Consider the following 17,727-nt stretch of genomic DNA (forward strand, 5'->3'; position numbering starts at 1 on the left):
AACACGGTGCACGGACGTGCGTGACACACATACACACGACCCACAAACACGGTGCACGCACGTGCGTGACACACATACACACGACTCACAAACACGGTGCACGCACGTGCGTGACACACATACACACGACTCACAAACACGGTGCATGCACGTGCGTGACACACATACACACGACCCACAAACACGGTGCACGGACGTGCGTGACGCACATACACACGACTCACAAACACGGTGCACGGACGTGCGTGACACACATACACACGACTCACAAACACGGTGCACGCACGTGCGCGACACACATACACACGACTCACAAACACGGTGCATGCACGTGCGTGACACACATACACACGACTCACAAACACGGTGCGTGCACGTGCGTGACACACATACACACGACTCACAAACACGGTGCGTGCATGTGCGTGACACACATACACACGACACAAACACGGTGCACGCACGTGCGCGACACACATACACACGAGACACAAACACGGTGCGTGCACGTGCGTGACACACATACACACGACCCACAAACACGGTGCGTGCACGTGCGTGACACACATACACATGACTCACAAACACGGTGCGTGCACGTGCGTGACACACATGCATGACACATGCATGAGCACATAGGGTGCACAATTCAAAACTTCCTAGTGTCTCAGGCCAGCAGGGCTCCCTGTGATCAGCCAGTCCTGTATGATGCAGCCCACAGGACGCCCCCGGAGTCATTCCCGTTTGAACTAGACCATGGCTTTTCCATGTGATTTAAAACTCACCACGGTTGGAGAATCCACCAGGACCTGGGGTGACTTGTTCCAAGGCTGAATTCCCCTCCCTGTTCAAAACTGACACCTCATTTCCAGTCTGGCTTCGTCCAGCTTCAACTTCCAGCCACTGGATGGAGTTAGGCCCTGGCCTGCTGGACCCACAGGCCCTCTGTGTTCACACAGCTGTTCCCCCACGGAGGGGCGGATCCCCTGGGCTCATGCTACACGCGCGATAGACGTGAGCCACGGGCTCCCGGTGCTCGCACGATGCACCTGCGTGCGAGAGACACGCCCGGGGCAGGCAGGGGAGGCATGCATTGACCGCATGCCCCAGCCACACCCAGTGCACACCAGGAACACGCACAGCACACGCCAAGAGATTGTAGAGCCCAGCTCATACAGGACGCACCCAGAGGCCAGCGGGAAATATCTGTTCACCGACCCGGCCTTGTCCAGGCTCTCCAACCTCTCCCCTCCTGTTCGCCCCCCCATCCCACCTCTTTGGGCCCCCTCCCCTTCTTCCTCTGCCCTCTCCCTTCCTGCACCCCCACCTGCCTCCCCCAAATTGTGTCTCCTCCCCTCCTTCACCCCATCTCCCCTCCCCTCCCTGTCACCCCTCGCCTCTCCTCCTGCACCCCCATCCCACCTTCCCCCTCCTTCATCTCATGTCCCCTCCCCCCATGTCCCTTTCCCCCATGAGCTGCCATGTCCCCTCTCCACCTGCACCCCATCCCACCTCCCTTCCCCCTCCCCTCTCCTTCACCCCCTCTCCCCTCCCCTCCCCCTTCTCCTGCACCCCATCCCCCTCCCCCTTTCCTTCCCTTTCTGAACCTCATCCCACCTCCCTTCCCCCTCCCTTCCATGTCCGCTCCCCCCTGCACCCCCACTACCCTCCTGCACCCCACTCCTCTCCTCCCTCTTCCTTCTCCCTCCCCTCCGTGTCCCCTCCCCCATGAACCCCATGTTCCCTCCCCCTCTCCTCCTGCACCCCCATCCCATCTCCCATCCCCCACCCCTCAGTTCCCCATCCCCCTGCACCCCATCCCCTCCTCCATCTCCCTTCCCCCTCCCTACCGTGTCCCCTCCCCCCTGCACCCCCTCTCCTCTCCTGCACCCCTCCCATCTCCCTGTGCCCCACCCTTCCTGCACCCCCACTCCCCTCCTGCACCCCATCCCATCTCCCTTCCCCCGCCCCTCAGTTCCCCCTCCCCCTGCACCCCACCCGCTCCTCCCGCTCCCTTCCCCTCCCTACCGTGTCCCCTCCCCCCTCCCCCCTGCACCCCCACTCTTCATTCACCCCCTTCCCCTCCTCTCCCCTCCCCCTCCCTCTCCCCCTCCCTCCCCCCCAGCTCCTTCGCAGCCTCCGCCCGCGGTCCCTCCCGGTGCCATACGAGCGGGCTGCCGGGTGCGCGCCGGCTGCTGCGTCCCCCGCCCGCCCCGAGCCGCTCTGCAGCGGGGCATGGACCGGGGCGCCCGCGCCCTGCGCCCCGCCGAGCTCGCCACGCGCCCCGGAGCCCCCAGCGCCCCCTGACCGCTCCCGGGGCCGGCGCCGGACCAGAGACCCCCCACCGCTGCATCTGCACAGTAAGCCCCCCCCCGCGCGGCCTCGGCTTCTGCACCCCCCCGGCTGCGGGGGGGCCTGCCTGGGACCCCAAAGAGCCGGGGGTCGTGCCAGCCTCTGCCCACGCGCGGAGACCCCTCCTTGGGGGGCAGGAGCTGGGGGTGGGGAGACTGAAATAGACTCGTACTCGGATTCAGGAGTGTGGGGGGGACATAGGGGAAATGAGCCCCAAAGATGCTGGGTGGATGGATTTGGGGGTGTATGGGGGGCAGGAGAAATGAGCCCCAAAGTCACTTGGTGGATGGATTTGGGTGTGTGTGGAGCAAGGGAAATGAGCCCCAAAGATGCTTGGTGGATGGATTGGGGGTGTGGGGGGGAGCAGGGGAAATGAGGCCCTAAGACAGTTGATGGATGGATTTGGAGGTGTTTGGGGGGCAGTTGAAATGAGGGAAGAAGATGCCTGTGGATGGATTTGGGGGGGTGTGGGGGGCAGGGGAAATGAGCCCCAAAGACACTTGGTGGATGGATTGGGGGTGTGGGGGGGCAGGGGAAATGAGGCAGGCCCAAAGACCCTTGGTGGATGGATTTGGGGGTTTTAGGGGGCAGGGGAAATGAGGCCCAAAGACGCTCAGTGGATGGATTTGGGGGTTTATGGGGGCAGGGGAAATGAGCCCCAAAGTCACTTGGTGGATGGATTTGGGTTTTTTTGGGAGGGCAGGATAAATGAGGCCAGAAGACGACAGTGGATGGATTTGGGACGTCTTTGTGGGTGAGAAGAAATGAAGCCTAAAGACCCTCAGTGGATGGATTGGGGAGTGTATGGGGGGCAGGGAAAGTGAGGCCCGAAGGTGCTCAGTGGATGGATTCAGGAGTGTTTGGGGGGGCAGGGGAAATGAGACACAAAGACACTCAGTAGATGGATTTGGGGGTGTTTGGGAGGGCAGGGGAAATAAGCCCCAAAGACACTTGGTGGATGGATTTGGGGGAGTCTGGGGTGCAGGGGAAATGAGGCCAGAAGATGCCAGTGGATGGATTTGGGACGTCTTTGTGGGTGAGAAGAAATGAGGCCTAAAGGTACTCAGTGGATGGATTTAGGGGTGTATGGGGGGCAGGGGAAATGATCCCCAAAGACGCTCGGTGGATGGATTTGGGGGAGTAGAGGGGGCAGGGGAAATGAGCCCCAAATATACTCAGTGGATGGATTTGGGGGTATTTGGGGGGGGCAGGGGAAATGAGGCCAGAAGACGCCAGTGGATGGATTTGGGGGTGAGAAGAAATGAGGCCTAAAGATGATCAGTGGCTGGAGTTTGCGGTGGGGGCGGGGGGTGCTGTATGGGGATGGGAGAGCAGAGGAAATGAGCCCCAGTGATACTCACTGGATGGATGCGGGTGCAGGGGAAGTGAGACCCAGTCCTGCACAGTGGCTGGACTTTGGGGGGGTGTACAGGGGAGGGGGACAGAGGAAATGCACGCGGATAATGCAACAGTTCTGCTGGGCGATTTCCTGGCCGCATGGCGCACGAGGGCTGGCGGGGTGAGGGGGGGACGTTGGCAGCTAATGGATGCACCTGGGAGCAAGTGGTGCTGAAGTGAAAAGGGGTGTGGGGCAAAGGGGGTGGCTTTATTGCAAGCCATCAGGGCAATGGCTGTCGGGGATGCGGGGGCGGGGGGGGGCTTCTGGCTGCCGGAGATGGTGGGGGGGACCATGTTCTGCATCTGGGAAGGAAATTGCATCTCTAGGCAGCTGCAAAGAAAGCATAGAAATGCAGAAAGGGAGGGGAGGGGGGATATTGGAAGGGAAGGGGCCTTGTGGAGGGGCTGACTAGCAGGCCAGGATCTTTGGGAGGAGGAGATATTTACACGCACAAACACCTCTTGGCAACCCCCTACTTCGGGCAGCAGGTTGGTTAAGTGTGTATCTCTGTGTGATGTTGTCTGTTCTGTCTGTGTCTTGGTGCTGGGGTGTGTGTGTGTATGAGTGTGTGTGTATGGTGTTGCCTCTGTGTGTGACATGATGGTATGTGTGTCTGGGTGTGTTGTGTGTGTGTGTGTGTTCTGCCTGAGTGTGTCTCAGTGTGATGTTGTCTGTGTGTGTGAGTGTGTGATGTTCTGTGTGTGTCTGGGTGTGTTGTGTGTGTGTGTGTGTTCTGCCTGAGTGTGTCTCAGTGTGATGTTGTCTGTGTGTGTGAGTGTGTGATGTTCTGTGTGTGTCTGGGTGTGTTGTGTGTGTGTGTGTGTTCTGCCTGAGTGTGTCTCAGTGTGATGTTGTCTGTGTGTGTGAGTGTGTGATGTTCTGTCTGTGTCTGTGTGTGTCTGTGTGTGTTGTGTGTGTGTTCTGCCTGAGTGTGTCTCAGTGTGATGTTGTCTGTGTGTGTGAGTGTGTGATGTTCTGTCTGTGTCTGTGTGTGTCTTGGTGTGATGTGTGTGTGTGTGATGTTCTGTCTGAGTGTGGCTCAGTGTATCTCGGTGTGATGTTGTCTGTGTGTGTGTATGTCGGTGCGTTGCGTGTGTGAGGTTCTGTCTTGGTGTGTCTCAGTGTGACGTTTGTGCGTGTGTGTGTGATGTTCTCTGAGTGTGTCCCCCATTTTACACCCTTAGACAGGAGCCGGGACTGGGCGGACGAGGCTGGGGTTGCCAGTTGGGAACCGGAAGGGAGAGAGACGTGGCTGGAGTGACACGCACACGGGTGTTCTAGCCGTGATTCGTGGCAGGTGCTTGTGTAAATGACACACACACACATGCACGGGTGTTCTAGCCACGGATAGAGGCAGGTGCTTGTGTAAATGACACGAACATTGGTGCGCTCGCTGTGAACTGTGGCTAACGTGCGGAAATGGCACACGCCAACACCGCACCCCTGACCCCATCTTCCAGGAGCTGACAGAGAGGATAAGGGGTCAGGGCGGGGAGTGAGGGGGGATTCGTGGGGGCTGGAGGCGAGGGCAGGGGGAAACTGATGTGGAGGAATATAGACCTAATGCATGGCGAGCGGGCAGGGAAGACACCCAGACATGGAGGCAGATCCCTGGGGTGGGGGAGAACCCAAAGAGACCCCCCCCCCCCGGCTGAGGAGTTAATACCGATTCAAGGAGAGCAGGGTGGGTCGGGCTTGGATGCCTCTGTCTGTCTGTCCAGCCCCATGCACCCTGTCTGTCTATCCCCATACACATCTTCCTGTCTCTCCATCCATCCCCAAATCTCCATCCGTCCATCCCCATATACCTTATCTATCTATCTATCTGTCTATCCTCCCCCCATGACAAGGCATCTGGGTCTCTCTCCTCCTCACTCCTTTCCCTTGTTTCGGGACATCACTCTTTCAGGGTGTCTAAGTGTCTCTCTACTGGGATGCTGGGCAGAGCTGGCTCGGAGGTGCAGCTCCACTGTGGGCCTCGGTTTTTTGCGGCAGCTGGTCCTTTGATCCACAGGCCTGGCTGAAGGCGACTGGCTGCGCTAACCAGATGCCAAGCCCCACTTTTCCTCTTCTGGTTTTCCCAGTTTCCCCCGGGCTCCATAGGCTTCTGCCCTTTGGTGCCTGGAAGAGTCACTGAAATTTGGGGCCAGGCCGGATGCGGCGGTACCAAGTGATCATGCTCCAGACACAGGAATATCGGGCTTGGGGTGGGTCTTGCTTTGTCCTTCGAGGCATTCGATGCCCGGGGGGAGCATTTATGGACCCCAATACCCTGCCCATCTTCATCTTCCCGTGCTGGTGGGGTGCAAACAGTGTTTGCCTTAGTTTCCCTCTGTTTTCAATAAGGCTAAGAGAGGGAAAGAGACAGGCCCAAAGTCACAGAGCCAATAACAGAACCCAGAAGTCCTGGCTCCCAGCCCCCCCCTTCTAACCACTAGACCCCACTCCCCTCCCAGAGTTGGGGAGAGAACCCAGGAGTCCTGGCTGCCAGTCTCCCACCCCCCCTCCACAGCAGCGCAGGCTGGGGCGCGGGAAATCCGGGAGGGACTCCTGCCAAGGGGGATGCAGGCATCCGCAGGGGGTGGGTGGGGGGGTGTACAGGCCATGGGAGTGGATCAGGGAAGGAGGTGGTGTTAGGAGCACAGGCTGGTGTGGGGGAATGGAATACTGTGATGGGGTTGGTGCTGGGTGTCAGAGGGGTGTGTGTGGGGGGGTGCTGGGTGTCAGAGGGGTGTGCGGAGGGGGTGCTGGGTGTCAGAAGGGTGTGCGGGGGGGTGCTGGGTGTCAGAGGGGTATGCGGGGGGGCGCTGGGTATCAGAGGGATGTGCAGGGGGGTGCTGGGTGTCAGAGGGGTATGCGGGGGGGCGCTGGGTATCAGAGGGATGTGTGGGGGGGTGCTGGGTATCAGAGGGATACATGGGGGGTGCTGGGTGTCAGAGGAGTATGTGGAGGGTGCTGGGTGTCAGGGGTGTGGGGGGTGCTGCGTGTCAGAGGGGTGTGGGGCGGTGCTGAGTGTCAGAGGAGTATGCGGGGGGATGCTGGATGTCAGAGTGGTACATGGGGTGTGCTGGGTATCAGGGTTGTGCGGGTGCTGGGTATCAGAAGGGTATGCAGGGGGTGCTGGGTGTCAGAGGGGTGTGGGGGGTGATGGGTGTCAGATTGTCTCCTTGCCAATCCCCCGCTGACCTCCCCCCTTCTCCATTTCTCTCCCACCCCCAGGTCGGCTGACACCGCACCCCACGCTGAGGGGAGGCCAGGTGCCAGGTGGGCTGGCGTCACCCATGGAATCGCCCCTGGGGCTGCCAGTACGGGCGCCAGGACCCCTCGACCCGCTCGGCCTCCAGCCAAGAACCAGGGACTGAAGCCGAGGAAGGAGACACCTGCTTACAGAAGAAGATCTGTGCTCTGGGAGGGGAGTGGGGTCTAGTGATTAGAGCAGGAAGCCAGGGCTCCTGGGTTCTATCCTGGGCTGTGGGAGGTTATTGGGGTCTAGTGGTTAGGGAGTTTTAGGACCCAGGACTCCTGGGTTCCAGAGTCGATCCCCAGCCGTGAGTAGGGAGGAGGGTGCAAGGAAGTCTCTGTTGTCAAGTTGGGTGGGTGGCCCCACCCCATCCCCCTGTCAAGCTGGAGTCCTTGAAGCGCTGGAATGAGGAGAGGGTGGTGTGGTGTGAGAAGGGGGTTCAGATCCTCCTCACCACCGTCGGGGCCTTCGCAGCCTTCGGCCTCATGACCATCGCCATTGGCACCGACTACTGGCTCTACGCCCGCGCCTTCATCTGTAACACCACCAACATCTCCAGCGAGGAAATGCCCCACAAGGACAAGAAGGACCCAGGGGGCCTCACCCACTCCGGCCTCTGGAGGATATGCTGCCTGGAAGGTACCTTCATTTGAGGATCCCAGGCTGGGCACTGCTGTGGGGAAGCTTGCAGCATCGATGTCCCCACTGGGGCACTGCTGTGGGGAAGCTCGCAGCATTGGCATCCCCATCTGGGCACTGCTGTGGGGAAGCTTGCAGCGTCGGTGGCCCCGTCTGGGCACTGTTGTGGGGAAGCTTGCAGCGTTGGCATCCCCATTGGTCTGAGCTGGGTACTGGGCGGGAGACAGGCCCCAGATTCTGATTTCTCCATCTCCGTTGCAGGCCTGAAGAGGGGTGTGTGTGTGAAAATTAACCACTTCCCTGAGGACACAGATTACGACCACGACAGCGCCGAGTATCTCCTGCGTACGTATCCATCGGGGTCCCCAGCTGCACTGCTGGCGTGACCCGCAATGGCCCTGTGCCGTGCTCAGGTGCCAGAGCGGGAAGCCTGCTTAGCGCACAGAGCGGCATCTTCCTGGGGGCTGAAATGCATGAGGGGATGCAGGGGCATCTCAGTTTTGGGGTTCCCGACAGCTGTAGTACAGGCGGGAAGTTGACTTGGAAAGGAATTGGAGTCTAGTCCGGCTTTGTCCCCATCTCTAGCTAAGGTTGCCTGAACTTTCCCATTCCAAGCCCCCTTTTTTTAAAGATGCTCATATTGTTCCCCTTTCAGGGTTAAATACCCCAGACCCGCTCTGTGCTCCCGGCCCAACCTCGTTTGCCGGTCCAGGCTGTGACTTAAAGCAGTTTGGAAGTGCAGAGGCTGTGGGCAGCATAGCCCAGGATAGAGCCCAAAACGACACAAACTTTGATGTCTTTTTTTGAACGTGGTACTGGCACCCACACCAGCTGGGGAGCCGGAGTGGAAGCGTGGCAGCGAAATTGCCCTTGGGCCAGTTTTAGTTCTTTTCCCCGTCTCTGTGCAAATCCATTTTGATGTGGCCGGGAGCAGCCTACCTGGAGCTGGCTTAGCTTTCGGGCTGTGTCTCCTTTTCCCTGCCTGGTGGTGGAAGCAGATGGTTTGGATTGCGGCGGGGGCGGGGGGGATTTCAGAAGGAAAACCTGGGAAATTCCGTTTCCACATGCACAAGAAAAAAACCAGTCTGTGAAGAAGCCATTAAACGTGCCAAGTCAAGGGCTCCGAAGTAGAGGTAGGAATACTTCCTTTCTGTCCATATAGATTGTAAGATGCTTGGGTGAGGTTCTGTCCCTTGGTTTGTGCAGGGCATGATGGAGTGCCAGTCCTGGTGACTCTGTGTCTGGGCAGTGCCCCGCATGACAGAGCCCTGAGCTCAGCGATTCTGTTTCTGGGCAGCGCGTGGCATGATGGGCCACCTGTCTCAGTCACTCTGTGACTGCAGCCCCTGGCACGGCTGAGCCCCAATTTCAGTTAAAGCTTCTAGTTGCTACTTAAAGATACAAATAAATGATAATAGTGAGGCAGGTTCAAGGTTTGATGGTCATCATTAGGTTTCAGAGTTAACAGACCACTCAGCATGAATAGGGGAAGCTCACGCCTCTAAGAGCTATTATCAAAGGCTCTCTGTATATGGATAGTGTGTAAACCACACACTCTATGCCACCCCACCTTTACCCTTCCATGGACTCAAGAGGTAATCCAATTAATGTAGGCACTCCCACCCTTACCCAGTTCCTAGAGCTCAGGGCCTAATCTTCTCCAGGTTTGCGGGGCCTTTTACTAGTGAAAGAGTCTTACACAGTAATATCCTTAACTTCTATTTACTAACAGTTACCAAAAGAGAATGCACACGGTAAGCATACAGTGATCACCACTCCCAATAAGGCAGACAAACTTTTCCTGGTGGCCAGTCAGGATCAGGTCGGCCGGGGACTCCAGATTCTGATCAGGTGTTGAGGTCTGGCAGCCCTGATCTTGGGCTGTGTCCTGGAGTTACGTTCTGAACTTTCCTTTGGACTCCAGTTTATACAGTGAAACTGGGGTCCTGTTTAGCTGTACCTTAACCAATTAGTTTAAATGAAAGTCCTCCAAACCAGTATTTTCACCAATCCTCGCCGGGGGTACCACAGGTGCTGGGAGGGGGACAGCCCGGGGGGGCGCTGCGGGTGCTCGGGGTGGCCAGGGGCCAACACGGCTGCTGATGGGGGGAGCAGCCCGGGGGTGCTGGGGGATGTGGGCGGTCACGCATGGCCCAGGACCCCTGCTGCTGCAGGTGTTGGGGGGGTGTTGGCGGGGCTGGCAGGCTCCCTGTCTGGCTCCGCACTCTGCCTCCACCCTGAGCGCCGGCTCCGCAGCTCCCATTGGTCGGGAATAGAGCAGAGCCGTCTGCTAGGAGCTGAGGGATGGATGGATGGATGGGTGTGTGTAGGAGGATGGATGGATAAAGGGGTGCGGGGCTGGATGGATAGGTGTATATCAGGATGGATGAAGGGGTGGGGGGGATGGATAGGTATGTATGAGGATGGATGGACAGAAGGGTACATGTGGGGACAGATAGCAATATCTATCTGTCTGTCTTGAACAATCAATGTTTAAGTGATTTGATTCAACAGAGAAATACTGTATTATTTTATTTCATTCGGGCAGACACCTGGCCATTCAGTACGCCCTAGCCCTTTCTCCCTCCCATACGCTGAGCGAAATGAGCCCTCTGCTGAAGGAATAGCAAGAGGTGGCGTCCTTAGAGACTCTGTTTTTTCCAAGGGGGCAGAGTTAAGGGGGTTTAGGCATTTTTAACACCAGCCATTCCTGACTTTTGGCTTTCTTAATGTCCTTCCCCGGGCTGGGAAATCCCAGGCTCCCAATGGCTAAGAGCTTTAGAAATGTAAATGGACCCAGATGCTGACTGACTGGTGCATTTCAGACTGCTGAGTGACACCAGATGCTGATTGGCTGGTGACATTAATATGCTGGGAAATCCCAGATTCTCACTGGCTGGGAGTGTCAGAGCATTGGGACATCCACAGCTCTGGTTGGCTGCTGGCCTCACCGGGTCACTCTGCTTGCCAATTGGCCTGAGAATGATGGGAAACCTTGAATGCTGATTGGCTGGCAGCCTCAGAAGTTGAATGCTGATTGGCTGTGACACCAGAGCATAGGGAAATCCGTAACCTGTGTGATCCTGTCACGGAGTCCCCGGGCGATGCTCTGGATCTGCTCCCCACGCAGCCAGGCAGGACTCTGGGGAAGTCTCCTCTCTGGGAGCAGCCTGTCTGCAGGACACACAGCTCACCCGGCTCCACCTTCCTGGGTCTGACCTCGGAGCATTCAGCCTCCTCTGCCCCTCCGTGCGCTTTCCACAGCGAGTCTGCCCAGGCAGGGTCTTGGGGAAGCCAGAGGGTCCTGCCCCCCAACTCCGCAGTCAGACGTGACTCTCAGCCAGCCAGTAAAGCAGAAGGTTTATTAGACGACAGGAACATGGTCTAACACAGAGCTTGTGGGTGCAGAGAACAGGACCCCTCAGCTGGGTCCATTTTGGGGGGCAGTGAGCCAGACAACCCCATCTGCACTTCACTCCATGTCCCCAGCCAGCCCCAAACTGCCTCCCCCTCCAGCCCCTCCTCCTCTGGGCTTTGTCCCTTTCTGGGCCAGGAGGCCACCTGATTCCTTTGTTCTCCAACCCTTTAGCTCTCACCTTGCAGGGGGGAAGGGCCCAGGCCATCAGTTGCCAGGAAACAGGGTGTCAGCCATTCTCTGTGTCCAGACCCCTGCACACACCTGCCCTCTAAGTCTCTGCAATGATCATACACCCTTACCCCACCCCCTAGATACTTAAGAACTGCATAGGGGAAACTGAGGCACCCCCACACTATTCAGAGGAAACATTAAGAACAGTCCCGCTTCGTCACATCTCCCCCCTTCGAGACTGAACTAAGCGGGGTCACTGTAGCCGGTGACCTGGGGAAGTTCGAACCCACCAGCGTTCCCATGGATGCCCCAGGATCTCTCCCATTCCTCGGTGGGAGTTACACCAGGCCCTTCCAGTTTTATGCCCTTCCAGTGTCACACCCTCCCTTAGGTCGGGGTGGTCGATAGCACTCGCATGCCGCATATGGGAAGGTTTATGCGGCCTGTGCCCTTTGGCCACCCCAAAACCCCCGGGGGTCAAACTGGGATCAGGTCTTCTCCCAGCGCTCCAGTCTGGAGGGCTGCAATTTGGGCTCTCTTGGTTAAGAGCCCCCATCTTGACCTGGGCCACATACTGTTCACTTACAGAACTAGCATGGAGACATTCCTCTCTCAACAACCTTGTCTCTTCAACAAGCTGGCCAAACACAGCCACTTGGTTAGAGGACTCTTTAACTTTCTTAACAGCTTTCACCCCATCTGAGACCTTCTCAAAGCTCTCCACACTGGATCCTTCAACAGGAAAGTCAGTGGATCCATTCACAACAGAAAATTTCTGGCTGTTAGGAACTGAAACTGTCTTGATTAAATCACTTTCACACCCTTCAGTTGCGGTAAACTGCTTGCAAAGACCATGAGGATTCCTTTCCCTAGGGCTTTTCTATGCAACAATTCACCCCTCCCAGAAATTCTGCTCTTACCCTCTTTACCTAGGGCTTGCTCTAGAGGAACACTTTCCAGAGCAACAACAGACTCTCTCTGGGTCTCTCTTACATCCAGAATTACCTCTGGCCCATCCGGCGGATTCCTACACAATCCCCTTTCAGGCAAACTTACAGACTTCCTAGATAAATGGTCAGAAGCATTCTCCTTCCCTTTGCCACACACAAGTTCAGGAATCTTTTCCTTCTTGCTACAGTAGGTAACACAATCAAATCACTTTTCTGCTCTCCTTGTGCCCTGGCTAGGATCTCACCCTGATCAGACAGAGTTGCTCCACCCTTTCCCAACAACACACTAGCAACAGGCAAAATACAAGCACCAGAATTGTCTGGCCTCTGGGGTTTTACATAGACACTAACTGGATGCGACCTAGTTACAGGGCCATTCTCCCGAGCAGACACAAACTTAGGACCCTTCCCTTCCTGGGCTTTAGCTGAATCCAGAACCAACTCTGAGACAACTGCAAGACCATCAACCATCACAGGCTGAAAGGCCCCTTCTGTCTGCTCCACAGACAAAGAAGAGCCGGACACACTTTCTCCTTTACCAGACACCGAGCTTGGGATCTCATTCCCCTTGTCCCAGCACACAAGGCTGGTCACAGACAACTGCTTGGAGATCAGGGTAGCTCCCTCCATAGGCAAGTCAATACCCCTGACAGACACAGGCACGTTTCCTTCACTGTCCCAATTCTCCACCCAGCTAACAGGTACGGTCCAGGGACACTCATCTTCCACTCTCCTCGCCTTCCCACCCTGCTGACTAGACACAGCCATCAGCTCACAAGGCTGCCTAGGCTCATCCAGACTTTCCTTACCCAGCACCTTGCCACTCCCCACAGATCCCCTGCCCTGCCTGTGTCTCCCCCCACTCAGCTGGGGTCTCAGCTCCCACTGTGCTCAGCGCTGCCCTTGCTGTCCCAGTGGGGGTAGGCAGCGAGCTCGCTGCTTTCCTCACTGCATCAGAGCCAGCCTGAGCCCCCTTTCTGGTGTGCAAGGGGGCAGGGAGCATCTCTCTGTCCCACCCAGCCCCAGGGGTCTGGTTACAGGCAGGCAGGTAGCCTGAGCCTAGCCGCTCCTCCCGCCTGCCAGCCTGGTCATCTGCATTTTCACTGACCATTTCCCTCTCCACCGATTGGTTCCCTGGATTCAAATTCAAACCCTTGGCCGTTACCGGAGCATGGCCTGGATCCTGTCCCAAAGAGACACAGTCACCCCACAACAGGGTCTCACAGCTGGTATCCTGGTGCACCCCAACAACCAGCCAGCCCCACCCCTCATGGGTCTGCATAGGGATCTGGGCCATAGGCAGGGCGAGGGGCTTCGTCCCTGGGACCCTCACCCAGCTCACCCAGCCCCTCAACAGCTGAGGCTGCACCACCCGGGGCCTGACAACAGTTCTCTCTGTCCCATGGTCTCGCCACCCCAGAAATGTCTCCCCATTGACCATCACCTTCCGCTCCCACTGGAGGTCCGAGGGGCCTGGCCCCAGGAGACATATAGGTTGGGGTCAGGAGTGGGAGCCTGTCCACCTCCCCACCCATCTGGCTGACGGAGTCTGTGGCCTTGGGACCCAGCAAGGGAGCTAGACACCGGGGCTTTTCCGCAGGGTCCCCCTGGTTCAAATCTCCAGCCTGCTCAAAGGCAGTGGGGTGGCATCCACATCCCCACGTCCTTAACCAGGGGCAGCAATTTAGTCTCAAGGTTCCCTGCGGAACTGGCCCCCCGGGGTCTGTCCCCACTCACCCCTGGGGGGTCCCCTAAGCCTCTCCGCTCCCCCACCGCCAGTTCATGCTGCTGCTGCTTCTGCAGCTCTTTCTCGGGCTCTCGCTGTCTCTCACAGTCCTCTTGCTCTCTCGGACTCAGCTCCAATCCCGTCCGTCTCCGATCCCCCGATGGGGAACCCGATCATGAAGACCCCCGTCTGGTCGGGGACAGGAGTCTTGGGGATGCCTGGCTCCCACTCCAGCTGCTCCCAGATCCTGCTATAGCCCCATTTGGGGTCAGGAATCTGCTCCTTAGAGCGGTCATCCTCCTCCAGCTGCACGATTAACTGTGCTTTGGTGAACTTTCCAATGCTCAACCCTCTCTTTTTGCACAGGGTTACAACGTCCTTCTTAAGGAGACGGTGACAGGCCATCACTCCGCTCCTCCCAAGTTGTTGGGGACTCACAGGCCTGTGTGCTCTCAGCTCCCCACGGTCTCCAGGGAGAACCCCTAGTGTGCCAACCCTTCTCGAGGTCACCACCTCTTTGCCAGGGTCAAGTGGCAGACTCCTCCTCCCCTGGGACTGCTCGCTGCAATCCCCAGGGGATCCCTGTTACTGCAAAAGTCCTTCTCTCTCCCAGGGCCAAGCCGCAGGCTCCTCCGTCCCTGAGACTGCTCACCGCAGTCCCCAGGGGGACCCCATTACTGCACAGTCCTTCTCGCTGGTCACACGCTCCCAGGGGTTAACCGCTCCCTGAAACCGCTCCTCTCTGAGCCTTCAGCACGCCTGGTCCTCGTCAATCCCCCTTCGTTTTACTGCTCCCCAGTCACTTACTACAGGAAGTGCCATCCGCGGGGTGCAGTACATCCCACCGCTGCCACCAGTTGTCACGGAGTCCCTGGGCCATGCTCTGGAACTGCTCCCCATGAAGCCAGTCAGGACTCTGGGGAAGTCTCCTTTCTGTGAGCAGCCTGTCTGCAGGACACACAGCTCACACAGCTTCCACCTTCCTGGGTGTGACCTCGGAGCATTCAGCCTCCTCTGCCCCTCCGTGCGCTTCCCACAGCGAATCCGCCCAGGCGGGGCTCCTGGGGAAGCCAGAGGGTCCTGCCCCCCAACTCTGCAGTCAGACGGGACTCTCAGCCAGCCAGTAAAACAGAAGGTTTATTAGATGACAGGAACATGGTCTAACACAGAGCTTGTAGGTGCAGAGAACAGGACCCCTCAACTGGGTCCATTTTGGGGAGCAGTGAGCCAGACAACCCCATCTGCACTTCACTCCACATCCCCAGCCAGCCCCAAACTGCCTCCCCCTCCAGCCCCTCCTCCTCTGGGCTTTGTGCCTTTCCCAGGCCAGGAGGCCACCTGATTCCTTTGTTCTCCAACCCTTTAGCTCTCACCTTGCAGGCGGGAAGGGCCCAGGCCATCAATTGCCAGGAAACAGGGTGTCGGCCATTCTCTGCGTCCAGACCCCTGCACACACCTGTCTTCTAGGGCTCTGCAACGATCATACACCCTTACCCCACCACCTTAAGATACTTAAGAACTGCATAGTGGAAACTGAGGCACCCCCAGAATATTCAGAGGAAACATTAAGAACAGTCCCGCTTCGTCACAGATCCTTTCAGATCTTTGAGTAATCCTGCTGATTGGCTGGTAGGTTGAGAACGTTGAGCAATCCTGTTCTCCGATTGGTTCTTGACCTCAAAGCAGTAAAAAACTGGAGACTCTGATTGGCTGTTGTTACCCTGTGTTGTAATTGTCTCTTGACCTCCGAGTGTCAAAAAAATCACAGATTCTGATTAGCTGTTGGCTTCAGAGGGCTGGAAGTCCTTGGATTCTGATTGGCCACTGGCCCTCAGACAGCCAAGAAACCCTGGATTCTGATTGGCCACTGGCCTCAGCATACTAGAATACCTGAAACTCTGATTGGTCCCAGAACGCTGCCACTTGCCCATTTGCCAATAGGCCAGGCTTGGGGATCCCTCCTGCCACCCAGCTTGACTCATCTCTTCTGCCCCCCTCCCGCCCCCAGGTGTGGTCCGTGCCTCCAGCATCTTCCCCATCCTCAGCGCCATCCTGCTGCTGCTGGGGGGGTTCTGCGTGGCCGCCAGCCGGGTCTACAAGTCCAAGCGCAACATCATCCTGGGCGCTGGGATCTTATTCGTTGCTGCTGGTGAGTGGGTGGGGCTTGTTGGGGGCGGGGCTTAGGGGGCGGGGCTTTTCCAATCAGGGCTTGCTTCCCACCCACCCTCTCTGGCTCAGTTCATGGGGCATCTTGGGCTGGGAGGGGGGAACCACTGGGAACCTGGAATACGCCCCCCCCCCGCAAATGGCCCCAAGTCAGGGGACTTGCCCAGGGCCATAGGAGTGGGAGGAGCCAATGGGCACAGCTGCGGGGGGTGGAGAATCAGTGCAGAGGGGGCCCAGCTTTAGGGGAGTTTTCGCCTCCCCTCACCTTGTCTAGGATAAGTCAGTCTCCTCCAGCCATTGGGGGGTGCTGAACCTGGTCTGAGACTCCCCGGGGACTGGGAAGAAAGGAAGAAAGAAATCCAGACCCAATTTGTGGGGGGGTGGCGGAGGCTGGGCGTCTGGGCTGTGGGTCCGGGGAAGGCTTCCCTTGCCCCACACACGGGGACGATCCGGCTTTGGTGGTGTGGGGTGGGGGGGCGAGGGGGCTAGCTGGTCCCTGCGGGGGCTTCTGAGTGGGGGAAGGGCTCCGTGGTTGCTTCCCTAATAGCTCTCTGTGCCCTCCCCCCTCCCCCTCCTTCTGCCCCTCCTTCCTGCCCTGGCTACTCACCTCCCCCCTCTGCCCTCTCCCCACCTTTCTCCCCCTCCTCTCTCCCTTCCCCCGTTCCCCGCAATCTGTCCCAATCCCCTCAAAATCTGCCCCATCCCCATCCCTCCACCATCCATGGCCCCAATTCCCACCCGGCCCCTCCCCCGAACCCACCCCGTCCCCACCCCTCCTCCATCCACCGCCCCATCTCCTCCACCCCTCCCCCGAATCCACCCCATCCCCACCCCTCCTCCATCCACCGCCCCATCTCCTCCGCCCTTCCCCCGAATCCACCCCGTCCCCACCTCTCCTCCATCCATGGGCCCCATCCCTCCCCCCAATGCCCCTCCCCAGGCCTCAGCAACATCATCGGGGTGATTGTGTACATCTCGGCCAACGCCGGGGACCCGGGCACCAAGCGGGACGACGAGAAGAAAAGCCACTACTCCTACGGCTGGTCCTTCTACTTCGGGGGCCTGTCCTTCATCCTGGCTGAGATGATCGGGGTGCTGGCCGTCAACATCTACATCGAGAAGAACCGGGAGGCCCACTGCAAGAGCCGCACCGAGCTGCTGAAGAACCCCTCGTCCTCCTCCAGCGCCATCCTGCGCCTGCCCAGCTACCGCTTCCGCTACCGGCGCCGCTCCCGCTCCAGCTCCCGTTCCACCGAGCCCTCGCAGTCGCGGGACGCCTCGCCCGTGGGCCTCAAGGGCTTCCCCTCCACCGACATCTCCATGTACACCCTCTCGCGGGACCCCTCCAAGGCCAACGTCAGCAGCCTCTACGGGGCCGAGCGGGAGGGGGCCGGCGGGGCCTTCCTGCAGCTCCACAACACCTTCCCCAAGGACCCCGGCGTGACGGTGACGGTGACAGGGCCCGGCACGGCCGGTGCCACCGGCACCCTGGGCAAGGACGCCTCCTCCAACACCAACACGCTCAACCGGAAGACCACGCCCGTGTAGGGGCAGGCGGCGGGGGGCTGGCGGCAGGGGCCGGGGCCGGGGGGAGCCGCGGCGCAGGGCGGGGCGGGAGGGCGTGAGGCTAATGAAGGGGCATTCTTAGCAACATGTCTTTCTAAC

General features: G+C 58.5%; 1 protein-coding gene across 3 annotated transcripts; it reads left to right on the plus strand.

Moving 5' to 3' along the window:
- Positions 1-2,185: 2,185 nt before the first annotated feature.
- Positions 2,186-17,621, plus strand: CACNG8 (calcium voltage-gated channel auxiliary subunit gamma 8). Of its 3 annotated transcripts, none has more exons than XM_084612589.1 (5): positions 2,186-2,360; positions 6,971-7,631; positions 7,893-7,976; positions 15,905-16,045; positions 17,003-17,621. In XM_084612589.1, exons 2-5 carry the CDS (start codon positions 7,478-7,480, stop codon positions 17,608-17,610), a joined length of 987 nt encoding a protein of 328 aa, XP_084468715.1. In that variant the 5' UTR covers positions 2,186-2,360; positions 6,971-7,477; the 3' UTR covers positions 17,611-17,621. The 3 variants fall into 3 exon arrangements, with proteins under 3 accessions (XP_084468715.1, XP_084468717.1, XP_084468716.1); XM_084612591.1 differs by lacking the exon at positions 2,186-2,360 and adding an exon at positions 3,395-3,411; XM_084612590.1 differs by lacking the exon at positions 2,186-2,360 and adding an exon at positions 4,182-4,239.
- The last annotated feature ends 106 nt before the right edge of the window (positions 17,622-17,727 follow it).

This window comes from Lepidochelys olivacea, assembly GCF_965140295.1.
Source record: "Lepidochelys olivacea isolate rLepOli2 genome assembly, chromosome: 23".
NCBI lineage: Eukaryota > Metazoa > Chordata > Testudines > Cheloniidae > Lepidochelys > Lepidochelys olivacea.